At 53.4% G+C, this 17,280-nt stretch overlaps 3 protein-coding genes across 4 annotated transcripts in view; 1 reads left to right on the top strand and 2 right to left on the bottom strand.

Annotated features, from left to right (window-relative positions):
• Positions 1 to 1,170, bottom strand: part of MGAT2 (alpha-1,6-mannosyl-glycoprotein 2-beta-N-acetylglucosaminyltransferase) — a 1,819-nt gene extending 649 nt beyond the window's left edge. Inside the window, 1 exon segment of the mRNA XM_042814272.1 lies at positions 2 to 1,170. Within this exon segment, the coding sequence (XP_042670206.1) occupies positions 2 to 1,170 (1,169 nt within the window).
• Positions 1,171 to 1,618: 448 nt separating this feature from the next.
• Positions 1,619 to 7,310, bottom strand: LRR1 (leucine rich repeat protein 1). Of its 2 annotated transcripts, none has more exons than XM_042815049.1 (4): positions 7,134 to 7,310; positions 6,964 to 7,062; positions 4,404 to 5,131; positions 1,619 to 2,251 (listed from the first exon to the last, which is right to left on the bottom strand). In XM_042815049.1, the coding sequence occupies exons 1-4, from the start codon at positions 7,308 to 7,310 to the stop codon at positions 1,993 to 1,995; spliced, it is 1,263 nt and encodes a 420-aa protein (XP_042670983.1). In that variant the 3' UTR covers positions 1,619 to 1,992. The 2 variants fall into 2 exon arrangements, with proteins under 2 accessions (XP_042670983.1, XP_042670984.1); XM_042815050.1 differs by having other exon boundaries at positions 7,146 to 7,200.
• A 1,029-nt stretch (positions 7,311 to 8,339) lies between these two features.
• Positions 8,340 to 8,882, top strand: RPS29 (ribosomal protein S29). Its single transcript, XM_042814084.1, has 3 exons — positions 8,340 to 8,450; positions 8,581 to 8,680; positions 8,760 to 8,882. Exons 1-3 carry the CDS (start codon positions 8,389 to 8,391, stop codon positions 8,766 to 8,768), a joined length of 171 nt encoding a protein of 56 aa, XP_042670018.1. The 5' UTR covers positions 8,340 to 8,388; the 3' UTR covers positions 8,769 to 8,882.
• Positions 8,883 to 17,280: the final 8,398 nt, after the last annotated feature.

The raw sequence follows: 17,280 nt of genomic DNA, 5'->3' as shown, positions 1-17,280 counted from the left end.
TTTGGCACTCTGGGAGGACGGCCTGCAGGACTTCTTGTGGTGCATGCCGCAGTCTCCCGTGTGAAACACGCGCGGGATTTCGGGTACCAGCACCTTCCAGAACTTTGGAAGACACGAGACAGTCAAGTGCTGCAGCGTCCAGTCCCAGTTGTAGTCATCGTACGTGCAGAAGGCGTCCGTGCACTCGATGAGCTGCCTGTAGGTGTCTCTGCCGAAGGCCATGCCCATGTTGTGCTCCGTGGACTTCCACGTCTTCACCTCTGCCTTGTCGGCGCGGCCGGCGAAGCCCCCGCGGCCCAGCGCGTAGGAGCCCAGCGAGACCAGCTGGCACTCGGGGCAGTCGCGCTGCCGCAGCGCCCACAGCCGCTTGAGGACGTGGTAGAAGTCGGGCGCCAGGTAGTGGTCCTCCTCCAGGAAGACGACGGGCCCGGCGTGCTCCCGCAGCGCCCGCACGCGCTCCCACACGAAGTGCAGCTTCCACCACCAGTGGTGCTTGGTCTGCGAGAAGCGCGCCTCGCGGTAGTGGCCGAACGAGTCGGGGAACTCGGCGTTGAGGCAGCCCAGGCGCAGCGCCGCCGCCCTGCCCACGTCGCGGGGGCAGTCGCGGGGGTCGTGGCCGGGGAACTCGCGGGGGTACAGCTGCACGCTGAAGGGGAAGAAGACCTGCAGCACCGGGCAGAAGTCCACGCCGGCCGCCAGCCGGTTCAGCTCGTCGGCCCACAGGTCGTGGCTCAGTACCAGCAGCACGTTCTCCACGCCCGCCGCGCGCCGCAGGGACTCGAGCAGCAGCCGCAGGTGCTCGGCGCGGTCGTGCACCTGCACCACCAGCACCACGTCGGGGCCGCCGGGCCGGGCCGGGAAGCGCCCCGCGTTGCGCAGCGGTTGGTCGAAGTTGAGGCGGTAGACGAGCGAGCGGTAGCTCAGCGTGCCGTTCTCCGCGCCGGCGGTCGGGGCGGCGGCGGAGGCCGAGGCCGAGGCGTTGCCGGCGCCGGCGGGGCGGCGCGGCGCTTCGCTGACCCGCGGCGGCTCTCCGGTGCCGCCCCGCTGCTGCGGCTGCTGCGGCCGCCTCCGCCGCCCGCCCGTCCCCCCGCCTCCCCACAGCACCAGCGCGCAGGCCGCCAGCGCCAGCGCCAGCAGCAGCACCTTCCGCTTGTAGATCCGCAGCCTCATCCTCCCGCCGCCGGCGGCCGCGCTGCCGCCGGCGCCGCCGCTCCCGCTCCCCGCTCCGCGCGTGTGCGCGCCGCCGCCGCCCCACGCTCACACGTCGCCGCCCGCCATAGGGCGCCCGCGTCCAGCGCCGCCGTGTCCTCATTGGCCGCCGGCGACGCCATTTTGAGAGGGGCTTCCGGCGGGGCGGAGCTGCGCGTGTGTGTGCGCCCATGTGTGCGTGTGTCTGTGTGTGTGCGTGTGTCTGTGTGTGTGCGTGTGTTTGTGCGTGCGGGGAGCGGGGTCCGGCCGTGGTGCCCGGGGAGATGAAGGGACGCCGTCTGTGGAGCCGCTCCGAATCTGCGGCACTGAGGTGGATCCTAACCGAGGTCGCTCCCGGCCGTGCCGATGGGACGATACACCGCACGCAGAGCAGATTCAGCATTTAATGACACAGAACGGTACAGGAACGTTTAAAATAGCGGAGTGAAGAAACCTTTACACATCAGAGTGAAGAACTCCCGGGTCTCTCCGACATCATCATTACACACCAGGAACCCCCAGCGTGGGATTCAATCTGCACAACGCCCAAGGAAACAAAGCACAGCTGGTGTGTTTAGAAAAGGTGTTTCTATTACAAAGAGATACAAATTGTTCAGTAAAAAAACGACAACAAAAGGCCCCTTCTTGAAGCACAGGCAATAAGGAGAACACAACTGGAGCACATTCTCATTCAACCAGCATTTCTGGCTCCTGGCAGAGGCTCCAGCAGCAGCTGGGCACCGCGTCCCCTCCACGCAAGGCTGCGACAGAGAACCTGCTGCAGCTCCTGCGAGAACAGGGCTGTCAGTGGTCGGCGCTGCTCTGCAGGTACCTGTCCAGGAACTGGGAATAGCAGCCCAGAGAACAGAAGTAGCAGATGATGGGCGCCTCCGTGCCGCCCATGTTGTCCACCAGGACCACGGTGTGAGCCACGTGGTGCAGGTTCATGGTCACCGTCAGCTGAATGAAGCTGCTCAGGCAGGCGCTGCCGCACTGGCAGGTCTTGGCCACTTCCAGATCTTTGCAAAGGTGGGAAGGCAGCAGCTGACAACCGTACGGGATTCTGTTGGACAAGAGCAGGAGGTGAAATCAATCGGTGTCACTCAAACACAGCGGTGCTGCACGCTGTCAGTGCCAAAGCGAGACCGTCCCCAGCACAAAGCTGAGTTGTGGCCGCTTTCTGAGAGAGCCACAGACATCACACAGCTGCACAGCTGACCCCCAGGTGCCAAGGATTTGACCTCCGGAAAACACTGCACCAAGCAGCAGGGATTCCCACAAATTGCAGCAGTCTGAATCATAGCGACAGGGAACGAAGAGAGAAATGGACGTGAGAAGATGAAGCAAAAACACACCCATAGTAAATGCTTGCCCTGCCCTCTTGTTAGCCAGGCAGCTCACCCAGCTCAGCCAGGTACCCAAAAAGCTGCTGTCATTCTGACATGAGGAAGCAGCACCCAAACCTGCAGGGTGCACAGAGGCAGCAGTGACCCCGCTGTGAGAAATTAAGGCTCTCTTGTCAAGGTGTTGTTGCCACCAACACAACAGAATCACTTCAGTTTGAACTCGCAGCAGAGTGGCACTGCTTTTGGGGCGCAAAACAAGAACTCCTGTGTGCTGCGTTGACTTCCAGGTGTGTGGAAGCCACCAGCTGTCACGCAGGACTGGCAGAGTAGGTCTGACTCACATCACTACACCTATGTGTCCCATTCTTTCAGCATGCCATCATTCACATAGCTCAGGCTCCTGTGGTTTTTGTCATCAACTCAATTTCAGGACATCCTTTTTTTCCGGTCAGGACAAACACAATCACAGCTCTGGTGCTTGCCCAGAATGCCACTACGAAGACTGATTTCCAAGTGTTTGCTTTTGTGTCTTGTTTTCTTCCTCTCTCAAGGTTCTCACAGCTTATTGTCACTCCTGTTTCTTCCTCTGTTAATTCTCACACCCAGTGAATGTCACACAGAATGCCTGTCGCCTACCTGCTACTTTTTTTGGGGGGGGAGGGAGGGTTGGGTGTGAAGATAATCACACTTAGCAAGTCCATGTGATGGACTTCCACGTAAGAAAGCCCTGCACACAGTGCCCCACGGCGCTCCCTCCCTCGGTGCTGCTGTACCAGTCACAGCACGCTGCCAGCTGTGCTCCCACAGGTCTGAGCAGGTGCTGATTCCACTGCCCCCACCTTCCCGAGCCTCCTGCAGCAGAAAGCAAACACTGCAAACCCACTGTGATTTATGTAAGGTCAGAAGTGGGCAAGGTTTGAACCTGAACGCTCGGCTGCTCACCTCATCCGCAGGGTGCGCCCCGTGTGCCTGCAAACACCTGGAGCACGGACTGCTGAGCAATCAGGCCAGCATTGCTGGGCTCTCCCCACCCCAAGGCAGGAACGGGCACACCAAGCAGGTTAGGAGAACCTCAGGTCTTTATCTCACCACCTGTCTGTACCCGTGACTCCTCCACTGTCTCGCCGCCTTTCCACCCAGAAGAGCAGAGTGGGGATGGCAACAGATGGTAGCACAGGCAGGGGCACACAGTGAGAGCTGCAAGTGCTGCGAGGGCAGGGGAGAGGAGGACAGACAACAACAAACCCAGCAGCTTGGCCAGCAGGGCAACGACTTACTGGAATGCCTCTTTCTAACACTGCTCAGCTTCTGCACGGTGCCACGCAAAGCAGCCTGACCTCCATGCTGTGTGGCACAGGGTGACGTCCTGCCAGTGCTGTTCTCACATGGGAAGGGACAGCTACGGGCTGGGTTTTCCCACGTGGTTTTAGCATAGTTTAATCTGAGCACAGGATGAAGGGCAAGCATGTTTGAAAGCAATTGCTAAGCCAGAGCCCAACAGAAAACACGACCAGAGCCTTAAAATCTGCTGTAACACAGGAGGACAAACTCCTGCATACAAAGGAAGCAGCTCAGGATTACAGAGCTGAACCTTTTCCTATGGCTGGACAAGAATATTCTGTTATGGTGCCCTCATCCTGTGGATACAACTCATTTCAATCTACAGCATTCTCTAAATGCTTCCAAGCTCCCAATTTACTGCTGGAAGCTGTGGTATCCTGGATAATAATGGCATTAATTTACGAGCAGAATTCAAAGCAACTTGAGCATCGTGAAGAGCAGTTCCCACTAATGGAAAAAAAACCAAACCAGGGAAGCTGAGCGGGTTTGAGACAGAGGTGAAATGTGTACCCATCGTGCTACCCTTACCTGTAATTTACAGTAGCTCTTGCAGCACACTCTAATAAAGTCAATGGTATTTTCAATTGTATGTTGGGAAGAAGGGGATTGGGCTGTTCAAAAGGATTTCCAAAGAGATCCAAGTTCTCAAGACAGAGCTTCCTAAAATCGCTGGGCAGGAAGGGCAGTTTGTTCCGAGCCGCTGACAGAAAGCGCAGATGATCCAACTGGCCGATCTTGAACGGCAACCTGATCAACTCATTGTCATCCAGCTTTAAATTCACCAGTTCTCGCAGCTGGCAGAACTGAATCGGGAGCGCTTTGATTTTGTTCTGGCTGAGGTCCAAGCACTGGAGAGATTTCTGGAGGGTAGAGCAGCACAGAGCGCTGCTGAACGACTCCAGGTGATTGTCGTGCAGGTTCAGCTCCTGAAGGAAGACCAGCTCACCGATGGTGGCTGGCAGCTGCTTTATGTGGTTGTGACTCAGGTCTAACTTTCGCAGCTTCTTCAGACACAGCACACGCGTGTCGACCCGGGCCAGTTTGCAGTATGAGGTTTGGAGGTGTTCGAGGGAATAGGGGAAGCCCTTGGTGAGCGGATAGTCCCTTCTGGAAGTGATGATCAGTTTGGTTTTAGGCTTCTCAACTTCTGAGGTCTTTGCTGGTACCAAAGCTGAGAGTGGGAGAGCAGCGACGTCGGTCCCTTGGTGAGCCAGTCTCACAGCTGAAAGGAAAGTCTTTAGATTGCTGACATTTGCCTGCAGGAAAACACGAGCATGGCATTAAAGGTTCATTATTCTTGCACTCATTTGTACAGTAACTTTTGGAACTATTTTCTGCAGACACAGAGATCACAGAAAGGCCTGGGTTGCACAGGAGCACAGTGCTCATCCAGTTCCAACCCCCTGCTGTGTGCAGGTCGCCAACCAGCAGCCCAGGCTGCCCAGAGCCACATCCAGCCTGGCCTTGAATGCCTGCAGGGATGGGGCATCCACAGCCTCCTTGGGCAACCTGTGCCAGTGCCTCACCACCCTCTGGCTCCAAAACTTCCTTCTCATATCCAACCCAAACCTCCCCTGTCTCACTTTAAAACCATTCCCCTTGTCCTATCACCATCCACACTTGTAAAAAGTCACAATCATCAGGTGATACCAGCTCAGCAGGGGAAACGATTCAGGCTGTTCCACTATGTGCTGTTTACAGTATTTAAGAACAAATGACCAGCAAAACAAACCTCTCTGAATAGCCCAGAACCAGCAGTGTTGGCACTCGAAAAAGGAACAAAGCACAGATCTCTCAGCTGAACAGAAAGTACAGAAAAACAGCCTCACACACTGTGATGTCCCTAACCTGCACAGTGATTAAAGGACAGTTTACACCAACACTGGAGGGAAAGCAAAGACTTAATTATCCCATGCACATCTACTTATTCTGATGGGATATCCTCCTGAGAGGGGGAAATTGCACAGCAAAAGCTTGGTTCTGCAGCTTTCATCCATCACATCTATCTCATCCAGCCTAAAACACATCACAGAATCCTAGAACGGCCTGGGTTGCAAAGGAGCCCAATGTTCACCCAGCTCCAACCCCCTGCTGTGTGCAGGTCACCAACCAGCAGCCCAGGCTGCCCAGAGCCACATCCAGCCTGGCCTTGAATGCCTGCAGGGATGGGGCATCCACAGCCTCCTTGGGCAACCTGTGCCAGTGCCTCACCACACTCTGGATGAAAAACTTCCTCCTCATATCCAACCCAAACCTCCCCCATCTCACTTTAAAACCATTCCCCTTGTCCCATCACCATCCACCCTTGTAAGCAGAGGGTGAATAGAGATAGGACACACTAAGCAGCTCTCTCCAACCACAGGCAGAGCTGCCATGCTCTTAAGTACAGATCAAAGCAAAGCAGAAAGGAAGGAGAAAAAGTACTCCAGATCTGTAAAGACCAAGTGGAACAGCTCACTGATGGAATGAAGTGGCAATATTTCTTGGCTCTTGGTGTGAGATGCAATAGCTACCTGCTGCTTCTCGTAGCTAAACACACTGGGATGTATAAGTTTACACTGTTTCGTGAGTTGAAAATAACTGTACTTTGTGCTGTGGGTGTTTAAAATAGATTTCTTCCACAATATCTACATAAAGGTGCTATAATGTCTCTAAGAACATATTGAGAAAAATACCAAGACAAACACGCAGGAAAAAAAATGAAAAGAATTATCTGGAAGCGTTCAGGAAGTAATTTTCTGCCACAAGTCCAATGCCTTCCCAGTAGAAGAGATGTCAGAATACTGAATTAGTGTGCTTTGGCACCACACAAGTCCTGTGTTGCAGAGCTAAACGAGAGATGAACAGATTATGGAGCTGTCAGACCTTGTATGCAGTGCAGCAGACCTGCTGAGGGCAAAAAGCCCAACACAAACCCACTGAACACACTGCCCCATCCCTGCAGGCATTCCAGGCCAGGCTGGATGTGGCTCTGGGCAGCCTGGGCTGCTGGTTGGCGACCTGCACACAGCAGGGGGTTGGAAGTGGATGAGCATTGTGCTCCTTTGCAACCCAGGCCATTCTATGTGTGCCCCCCCCAGCCACCCACCTTACTGAGGCACACATCCACGGCGGGCTCCTTCAGTCTCACGGTGGCTTTGCCCTCCTCCACGAAGCGGGTGAAGAACTGCTCCACGTTGTCCTGCACCTGGAGGGGAACAGCGGGCATTGAGCAGGGCGGGAAGGAGACCCGTGCGGCCCTCCAGCCCTCAGCCTCACCCGGTAGCGAACCCCGGCCCGGTCCCGCGCCGTGCAAACCATCAGGCACACGCCGCCCCGCGCCCGGCCGGGCTGGCGGCCGAGGGACAGCAGAGCTCTGGTGCCGCGACCGCGGCCCCGCAGCCCGCAGGTGGGCAGCAGCCGGCTCACCACCTCCACATCGCACTGCAGCCGCATCGCCGGCCGCTCCTCCCCTCCCTTCCCCTCCCCTCGCCTCGCCTTCCTTTCCCGCCTTCCCGCCCTTCCGGAAGGGCGGGAAGGGAAGGCGAGGCGAGAGGAGGAGCGGCCAGAGCTGCGGCTCCGGGAGCGAGCGCCGCCTAGTGGCGGAGCGGAGCGGGAATCGTGGAGCCATAGAAGCGCTCTTCTAACCGCCCCACTTGGAAAAGTCCTCTGACATCCCGACCCCACACTGTGTCCCTCAATGCCACATCCCCGCGGTTCTTCAGCACCTCCGGGGAAGGTGACTGGCACCTGCGGTACGAGGACAGGCTGAGAGCTGAGGGCGCGGTGTGGTGGTGATGAGGTGATGGCTTGGAGGTGATGGCTTGGAAAAAAAAAACAGAGATGGAGGTTACGCGGCTGTACGACTCGCTCTCGGCCAGCAGGAGGCGCTGCGGAGCATGCAGTGGCGCGGTGCTGCCAGCAGGAGGCGCTGCGCGCATGAGGCAGTACAGAGGGGTTGGGGGGTCGCAGGTGGGCAAAAGGGTTTGGTGGTGCGGGCAAAAGGAACCCGCGTCTCTCTGTGTTGCCCAGGCTACGCTGCAGTGGCTATTCACAGGCGCGATCCCGCTACTGACCGGCACGGGAGTTTTGACCTGCTCCGTTTCCGACCTGGGCCGGTTCACCCCTCCTTAGGCAACCTGGTGTGCCTCGGCTCCCCGGGGCTCACCATATTGATGCCGGCCTTAGCGCGGACGCCCGCTCGGCATAGCGCACTGCAGCCCAGAACTCCTGGGCTCAAGCGATCCGGCGGGCTCAGCCTCCCGAGTAGCTGGGATTACAGGCGTGCGCCACCGCGCCCGGCAGCGGCTCCACCGCAACGCCGCTGCTATAGCTCTGCTCACCGCTGACGTCACGTCGCGGAGGGAGGGGGGAGCGGCACAGTCTGCGCGCACGCTGCCCTCCGTGCTCTTGCGCCTGCGCTCTGTGCGCTGCGAGGGCCGCGCCGCGGTGCAGGGCGGGAGGCCGCGCAGGGTTGATTAGCGCATGCGCGGGCCGCCATCTTTCTCTCGCGGCTGGGCGCGCGGCAGGCAGCATGGGGCACCAGCAGCTCTACTGGAGCCATCCCAGGAAATTCGGCCAGGGCTCCCGCTCGTGGTCGGTGTCCATCCCGGGGGCGGGCGGGGTTTTTAGGGCCGTCGTGTCGCGGTATCCTTTACCCTCTGGGTCTCCCTCCCTGCTCCGCGCCGCCATTACTCGCCCTGACCGCTCCCTTCTCTCTCCACAGCCGCGTGTGCTCCAACCGCCACGGCCTGATCCGTAAGTACGGGCTGAACATGTGCCGGCAGTGCTTCCGCCAGTACGCCAAGGACATCGGCTTCATCAAGGTGAGCGCCGGGCTGCGTTGGGCCGGGAGGGCTTTGCTCTTCCCTGCTGGTGCCTCACGCTCTTGTCGTTCTTTTGCAGCTGGACTGAGCGCTGGCAGGATGAGGCTGTCACCAGCGGATCCTGCGGCTTCCTCGGGCCTCCCCGTCCCACCTGCAGCGCCTTGGTGTAGCCTCTCTTAATAAATGGTCTCCCTGCCCCATTTATCTGTGTCCGACTGCCTTCTGTGACTGTTTCTGTGGTTTGTATCCCATTACCACGCCTGTTTTAGGAGGGCTGGGTGGTGTATTGGCCTAAATGGGCCTGCCTTGGTCTCTTAGGCTTTAGCCAGACAAAACCAAGTGATGCTTTAGTGGTGCTTTTGAGCCCTAGAGATGCAGCCTGCCTGCTCTTAGCTGCTTGGTGACTCTCATGTCGTCTCACCTAATTAAATCAGGGGCTCCTGGGAATCTCTTGCTGCCCTGGTCTGGGTTGGTGTGTTTCAGAGAATCCTTTGAGTTGGCAGGGACTCCTAAAGGCTGTCTGGTGCTGCTCCCTGCAGTGAACAGGAATGCCCACACTCCCGTCAGACGCTCAGACCCAGTCCAGCCTGACCTTTTGTCTCTAGGCACAGGGTACCACCTCCTCTCTGGCAGCCAGTGACTGCCTCAATGCCATTACTGTACAAAATGAAACAACAGAACCCTTCATCCTTACATTCAATATAAGTATTCTTAGTTTCCTGGGAAACCGTTTCCTGTTGACCTGCCACGGTGTGTTTTGCTGAAGAGTGTGTCTCCTTCTTCCTTACGACTCCCCTTTAAGTATTGAAAACCCTTTCTAAGGTCTCCCTGCAGCTTTCTCTTCAGGTTGAATGGCCCCAGCTCTCACAGTCTGTCCTTATAAGGGAGGTGTTCTATCCTTAGGATCGTTTTTGTTGCCTTCCTCTGGGTGTGCTCCAACAGATGTTTGTCTTTTTGGGTGTGATGGGAATCCTTACATTTCCCTCACAGAGATAGTTCAGACAGAGGTAGAGGGGTGTCTTCAACGTGTACAGATGCTGCTGATGTGCCAACTTCTGTTATGTCTGACTTAGGAATCATTCCCAATGTTTGGGGAGGCTGCCCATCTCTTAGATAGGATTTGCCACTGTTTGGGGTGGCCTTATAATTAACTTTCAATTTGGATTGAAGGTGTGTGTCAGGAGGCTGTTCTGCTATCCAAGCAGTTTTTTATCATCTCTTCTGAAGTTATTTTGCTCTGCATGAAGTCACTGAGCAGCTGAATGGTGCAGTTATACTTGAATTGGCAAATGGACCAATGCCTTCCTGCCGAGTGCCCTGAATTTAGTTAGGGAATCCTCTTGGCCTTTTTTTTTCTTGTCCAGTGAGTGTTAAATGAAACTGAACAAACTGGAGTAGTGTTGGAGGGATGGGGCCATATCCCAGTGCTGGTGGCTGCAGTGTTTGTTCCATGTGCTATTAAAGCCTTGCTGCTGAGGCGGAGAAGGGCATCAGACCCTGATCTTCATACCTCTCTGAATTGTGGAGGAACCCTGTTCAGGTTTCTGTGTGGACGGAAGCAGATTGGGATGTGACAGATCCTGTGGTCATAAGATCATGGAACTGTCAAGCAGGCAGACATGCCTGACATCATGGCTTGTGGCCTATGGTGAACTTTAGCATCCTGCTAGGAACCTCTGACAGCATGTGGCTGTTGAGTAGGAGATTGAGATGTGTACTGCAAAAGCAGAAAGGCTGTGGGGGTAATGTTGCAGGCTGGTAGCAATAGCATGGGGTGTTCTAGCCTCTCTCAATAGCTGGCCAGATGAACTTCTGTTGCAGTGTGCTGCAGTCACTAAGTGGTTTAGGAATTACCTGAAGCTAGCTTGAATCTTGGTTGAGTGCTTGGTAAGTAACACCAAGTGTGCAAAAGTGAGTTATAGCAACCAGCAGGGTTAGCATATTTTCCCCCCAAGATGCATTGCTATCTGGAGAACTGCTGTGCTATTTTCATTGCAAGGGGACTAAAACTGCCGTGAGCTACAGGGAAGGAGCAGGTAGTTCTGGGGCACTAAACAAGATCAATAGCAAAATCCTGATACAAACATTGAAAGGTGGCTGTGTGGAGCTGTGAGAAGATTCCCATCTTGCCTTTGCCTCGAGGCAGTAACACATCAGACTGAGCACATTCCCTCATGGTTCTGCACATTTTAATAATGCACCAGCTCTCCAAATGTCATGCAGGCCATCTTGCATGACTGTTAACCAGATGCGTTGAGCCTCCTGCAGCCCGAGATGGTGATGCCTGAGGATCCAAATGAGCTGGGAAGGGCTGGAGGGGCCCTTAAGTGGAAACTTCTCAATGCAAAACAACATTTAGATCCATGGGAGGCTGGTGCAGGGCGCAGGGAATCGTGCAGCTCCAGCACTGCTGGGGCTCTGGGCCTGGGAGCTTAGCTGTGTGATGGAAAATGGTAGTGAAAAAAGCTCTGTACCAGTAGCTGCCCAGTGGGGATGCAACCGAAAGTCATGTTCCTACCAGAAAACAGAACTAAAGGATGTTTTCGAATTACTTTGTACACATTAAAACAGCTACGTTGTCACCTGGTAATTTGGCAATTAATAAACCTTCTTGCTTTGTTCCTATTCTGCTGCTCTCATCTTTTAAGCCTACTGGGAAGGTGGTGTAGCACAAACTGTGATGCCTTTATTCCTACTGCTGCCTAAACTAGATATTTATTGCCCAATATATGGAGAATGGTAGGTGCCAAAAGCCAGAGTTTGCTGAGCTCATTGTGAAAATTGCCTTTTTTTTTTTCTTCCTAAAGTTGATGGTTACAAGCTCTGAAGGTGCACAGATGTGAAGCTGAAGTGATTTGCTTTGGAAGCAAAGTGATTTATAAAGAGCTGCGGATTCCCCCGAAGAACAGGTAAAATCAAAGCACTCTTTAAGGACTTTGCATTAATAGCGAACAACTAATACATGTTTTCCTGTAGGGAAATAACATTGCCTGTTCAGAGCCTAGTAAAAGCTACTGATAGCTTTGCTTTGAAAAAGATGAAGCTCCAATTGCTGAAATAGAGTTTATGTGGGATTTGGAGTATAGGAAAAAACACCAAATTGCGTTGGATTATGCACCTGATAAGATCTGTGATTATCAGAGGCTCTGAGAGGAATTTGCAAAGCTTTGGGTAGAACACTGGCTTTTGAACTCACCCCGGGGCTAGAAAAATGAAGCTGCCTGAAATGCTCAGATAGGAGAAATACAATTCCTTCAGGTAAGCTGCAGCAGCACGGGAGCTGTGGGGGTCCTCGTGCCTCAATGGCCTCCTGCACAGCTTCCCTGTCTGCACACAGAGCTGCAGCCCAACCTGTGGAGCTGCTGCATGGCAGCAGTTGGGTGTGGGGTGGCCTTTGGGCTGTGTTCCTGCTTGTAGCATCTCGGGATGTGTGCCAGGGATCTCTGTCACCCTGGCTAGTTCTGGTTCCTTGCCTCAGTGACTCTGAGGGCCGCTCTGGTGTCAGTGCAGGAGCTGTCAGAGCTGCAGTGATCCTCAACCTGAATATTCATCGGCATGGCCGCTGCAACCTACCTGAGTTATAGCTTTCTTATTAGAAACAGCTGATTCTCCTGTTGCTGCTGCTTGAAGATGTCTTTTGAAGATGTTTTTTTCAGCCAGAGGGTGGTGAGGCACTGGCACAGGTTGCCCAAGGAGGCTGTGGATGCCCCATCCCTGCAGGCATTCAAGGCCAGGCTGGATGTGGCTCTGGGCAGCCTGGGCTGCTGGTTGGTGACCTGCACACAGCAGGGGTTGGAGCTGGATGAGCACTGTGCTCCTTTGCAACCCAGGCCATTCTAGGATTCCATGTCTGCACTTGTGTGGACTTGTGTGCTTCTCCAGACACAGCTCTGAGTGACCATGGCAGGGTTCTGTGCCCATGCTGTGTCTATCACCAGGGTGCTGCGTGCCTGTGTCCCTGTGTGCAGATGTCACCGCAGCCACCAGGCTCACACAGCAGCAGCCTGTGTTAAAGCAGAAGCTAGGTGGCATAGTCTGCCCGCTGGATCTGCAGCTTCTGGCTAGAAGCAGCTCTGCAGAGCCTTCTGCCAAGGCTGGCCAGGAGTTCTGCTTTTCTCATCGTGATACAAGAACCAAATTTTCAGTTGTTGCCTTGAGGCTGTGCAGAGGGTTGTCATCTGAGCTGGCACCACAAATACTTGTAAAACTGGGGGCATTTATTTTTGAATAAATTTTGGAAAAGTCTCAGCCCTCACCTGTGTGTCACTTAATGTGCTTCAATGCTTGGATGTTGCTCTTCTATTCACCCTGTGCTTGGGGAGCAGCCTTGCTCCCACCACAGCACCCAGCCTGGCCTAACATCAAGTTTGGGTGAAACACACTTCTCACCCTGATTTCTGCAGACAGCCAACACCAGGCAGGCTGACCCTGCAGTGTTTCTCACCTATTGCAGGCTCTTGGTTGGTGACTTTGTTGGCCCCTGATGCATCCTAACACCTGGAGGAGCCCTTGGCTGTGTGCGCATCACCCTTCCTCATCCCTGCTCCCCTTCATGGTACAGTGAGATGAATGTCTGGAAAAGCCCAGGCAGATGGGATCTGGCTTGCAGCGTGGTGAGCAGAAGTGCTGCTAAATAAAACATTTTCAAAGCCTGGCATTAGGCATCAGTGGCTCTCTAATTCGCGACGCTTGTTGGGAGTGTGTGTTTGTTGCAGACAATGTTTATTTATGGCGTGGAAAATCTATTTCAATCAAATAATTTCCATAACTGAATATTTATGCCAACACCCACTGAATGCTCCTTGACTAAACTGAAAACTATTTATTCAGTTATAAATGTTTACTCGTTTAGTGTTAAAACTGTTCTAAACAAACTTAAAAATCAAATCGACATCTTCCCCGCTAGCAGGATTTTCACTTTATTCCAGGCATTGCCTTGCTGAGCAATGGATAATGTTTTATTGCAATTTCACTTTAAGGAGACTCTGTGTATTTGTATCCTCTAATGGCACTGATGTTTGGACTCTGAGAGCAACAAAGCTGCTGCTGTTCCTAAATATGTTGGTCGTTTTGAGGCCAGGTCAGGTAAAATGGCACTTTGTTGCACCAGATGCTCAATGTTGCCTTATAAAATGGGCATCGCAGTGTAAAGTTGTTAAGGAGCATCCAAAGGAGGGCTGCAAAGGTGGGGAAGGGTCTGGAGGCAAGGGATGTGAGGGGCTGCTGTGGGCTCTGGGTTTGTTGGGTCCAGAGCAGAGGATGCTGAGGGGATGCATCGTGGCGGCTGCAGCTCCTCACAGGGAGCAGAAGGGCTCTGCTCTCTGCGACAGGGCCTGAGGGAATGGCATGAAGCTGTGCCAGGGGAGGCCTGGAGGGGTTAGGGAAGGTTCTGCCTCAGTGGGCTGTGGCAATGGAATGGGCTCCCCAGGGTAGTGGGCACAGCCTGGAGCTGCTTGGGCTTGGAGGGCACTGGGACACTGCTCTCAGATACGGGGTGTGGGTTTGGGTGGTGCTGTGTGGGGCTGGGATGGACTTGGTGATCCTGTGAGTTCCTTCCAGCTTGGATTTTAAAGGGAAGCCTGCCTGCATGGCTGGTGTGCTGGGGAGGGCTTATGGATTCATAGGATCATTAAGGTAAATTCACCCAGTAATAAGACTGGAGAAATGCAAACAAGTTCAGCCCATTTGGGGCTTTGAGTTAATACAGATGTCAAATACTTTGTTCAATATCTCTCAATTTCCCAAGTCAGCAGACATTTTCCTCCTTTACAAATGCATTTGTAATAGATCTTACAGAATCATAGAATCATTAAAGTTGGAAAAGACCTCTAAGATCACCAAGTCCAACCATTCACTGCCATCAATATTGCCCATTGCCCACGTCCCTCAGTGTCACATCCCCACAGCTCTGGAACACCCCCAGGGATGGTGACCCCACCACTCCCTGGGTAGCTGTGCCACTACTTGACTGCTCTTTCAGAGAAGAAAAGTTTCCTAATACCCAACCTTTGTCAGCTAAATTCACAACAATACAACTCTGTCCCAAATACCCATAATCGATTGTTTGAATAATGTTTGAATATAGTTTAACCTCAGTGAAACATCATCAAATGCATTGAAACACCCCAGGACCTGTGGCACTGCATGATGAATTCCTGCAACGCAGTTATACAGAGCTCCACTCTTTCCCTGTCTAAGGGTTTTGGTGGCCATTCTTAGGGGCTGTGTGCTGCCAAGTGTGGTATAGCTGCTATCCTTGTCTGCCTCTACGTCCTGTGTAAAGCAGTGTGACTGCTTGCTGACTTTGGAATGATCTCCCCTTCCTCTTTAGTCACAAGTCAGGCAAAACTCCATAAGGTCAACAGTTATGGTTATGAAATCAACAGAAGAATGGATCATCATGGACAAGGAGAATGGTTTTAAAGTGAGACAGGGGAGGTTTAGGTTGGATATGAGGAGGAAGTTTTTCAGCCAGAGGGTGGGGAGGCACTGGCACAGGTTGCCCAAGGAGGCTGTGGATGCCCCATCCCTGCAGGCATTCAAGGCCAGGCTGGATGTGGCTCTGGGCAGCCTGGGCTGCTGGTTGGCGACCTGCACACAGCAGGGGGTTGGAACTGGATGAGCACTGTGCTCCTTTGTAACCCAGGCCATTCTATTCTATGCTCTTTATGCCTTGCATGGAGAAGTGCTGCCTTTGCTCTATTCCTACAGCTTACTTCCCCTCTGGGTGTCCACCATCCCCAGGACAGTGCTGCCTACTTCAGTGCTTCAGTGTGACAAATCTGCTCCAGCTCCCCCTGAGCTCATGGCAGTCCCATCTAATGAATTTATCACTGCTCTGCCTGACTTCACACTCCTTTAGCCTCGTGCTCTTCTTCCCTGTAGAGAATGAGCTTACTTGTGAAGCCACCCAGCACAGCAGGCAGTGGTTTGCTGCCGTCAAAGCTTTGCACACAGCTTGCTCAGGGAAGAGTTCTTGCCATGAGAAATACAGCTTCAGAACATGCCTTAATTTAAAACATACTCAGTTTTTCTGTGTAAGGCACAGGAACACCAAAGTGATGGGAATTGGTTTGGAGCTGCGAGCAGGGTGGATGATGACCTCCCTTGGGATCCATCCCAGAGCTGTGGAGCCAGGACAAGCCACACTCAGCCACAGCTTGGTGCAGTCCTACTCATCCTGTGGATTTAGGGGACCTCAATACTGATGAACAACCACCTGCTGGAGCGTGGAAGCTGCTGTTGTGCCTGAAGACCCTTGTCTTGTGCTCTCCTTGCTCCCTCAGGTGGTCTGTAACAAATTATATGCTGTTAGGGTTTTTTTCTCTTTTTGAGCAAGCAGTATCTTCAGTTCTCTTTTTACTGTGTGATACATAACTCATGTAGCTGAAGGATGTGTGCTGGTTTGGGAGTCTCTGTGTCTTGGGGTGTTGGGAGACCACTTCACACCCTGTGGGTGCACAGCCTGGTGTGGCAGAGTGTCATGGAGAAAGGGCAAGTGCTCAGATGCTGGATTTCATTAGTGTTAAATTTTCATGTATCTAGTGGAAGGGAGAATAAGTGATGGGAAAGAAGGGAGCTTCTGGGCTTGGCCTGGCTGGAAGGGGTGAGCTGCCTTAACGAAGGTGAAAAGCCAATTAGTTTTAAGTCACTGCAGAGTGAAAGATAGAAGGGCTGAAATTAAAACGGATGTATTTCCAGGAGATGGAGTGTTGTGTCTGTGGGCAGCGGCAGTGGGGCCATCTGGAGATGGTGCTAAGGAGTAGGGGTTACTGCTCAGAGAAATCCTCATTGGTCTTAGTCAAAAAAGAGGCTGAATTGTGGTAGGCAGAAAGCTTGGTTGCTGTAAATCCAGCTGAAAGAGTGATGCAAACAAAAGGTGAAAGGCTGAAATGGAGAATGAGGCCCACGAGGGCAGCTGTCAGCAGATGTGCGGGGAGAGTGGCTGTGCTCAGCTGCCTCAACCTAGGAGCTGATAGAAACAGGATGGAGAACTGATCTGGAAATAAACTACCTAAAAAATATATGTTCTGAGTTAACTGGAATGGACGTATGGGTATCAATGGGGTTGTGGTGGTGGGTTCCAGGGAAAAGCACAGTCCTACTCCAGTGCAGATGCAGGGATCAAGGTTTGAAGTTGGTTCAGCACTGCTGATTTTATTTAGGTGTTTGTACAAATGAAGGAAAGAAGCACCTGGAAGGCCGTTAACACAGATCAAACATCACAGCAATCACAGAATCACAGGGAATCCCAACTTGGAAAGGAGCCATAGGGGTCATCGAGTCCAGCCCTGGGAATGATGTGATGAAGTAGGATGTGGCCAGGGATGTGGATGGGTTCCTCTCCATCTTCAGCCCTGTGGATCTGTCCATTCTTTCCTAACACTTACAGCACAATACTGTTTATACTGTACATCCCTTACAACCATGTACTCAACAAAGACCAAGTGCTTTAAAAGAACAACCCTTTGATGGCTCTGAGGGCACCTCATTGCAGCCGTTCTGATGAACAATGAACTGTTATTGTGCTTAGAGGTGCAGCACAAAGTGCCCTGGCTGCCCTCAGTGGGATGCACAATGTGACGCATCCATGTCCCAGC

Source organism: Centrocercus urophasianus, unplaced genomic scaffold (genome assembly GCF_019232065.1).
Source record: "Centrocercus urophasianus isolate 14NV4802_14NV808 unplaced genomic scaffold, USGS_Curo_1.0 seq_14, whole genome shotgun sequence".
In the NCBI taxonomy this organism is placed as follows: Eukaryota; Metazoa; Chordata; class Aves; order Galliformes; family Phasianidae; genus Centrocercus; species Centrocercus urophasianus.
Note: the sequence above shows the minus strand (reverse complement) of the source record. Positions and strands in the feature narration are given on the sequence as shown.

Bases quoted from the DNA above. Each gene is read 5' to 3' on its own strand.
- LRR1 (XM_042815049.1), bottom strand. From the start codon at position 7,310: ATGCGGCTGCAGTGCGATGTGGAGGTGGTGAGCCGGCTGCTGCCCACC. The intron at 7,063-7,133 runs GTGAGGCTGAGG...GTTCCCCTCCAG, and splicing joins GGGCCGGGGTTCGCTACCGG to GTGCAGGACAACGTGGAGCA. The intron at 2,252-4,403 runs GTAAGGGTAGCA...CTTGTCCAACAG, and splicing joins AGAGCTACTGTAAATTACAG to AATCCCGTACGGTTGTCAGC.
- RPS29 (XM_042814084.1), top strand. From the start codon at position 8,389: ATGGGGCACCAGCAGCTCTACTGGAGCCATCCCAGGAAATTCGGCCAG. The intron at 8,451-8,580 runs GTCGGTGTCCAT...CTCTCTCCACAG, and splicing joins GGCCAGGGCTCCCGCTCGTG to CCGCGTGTGCTCCAACCGCC.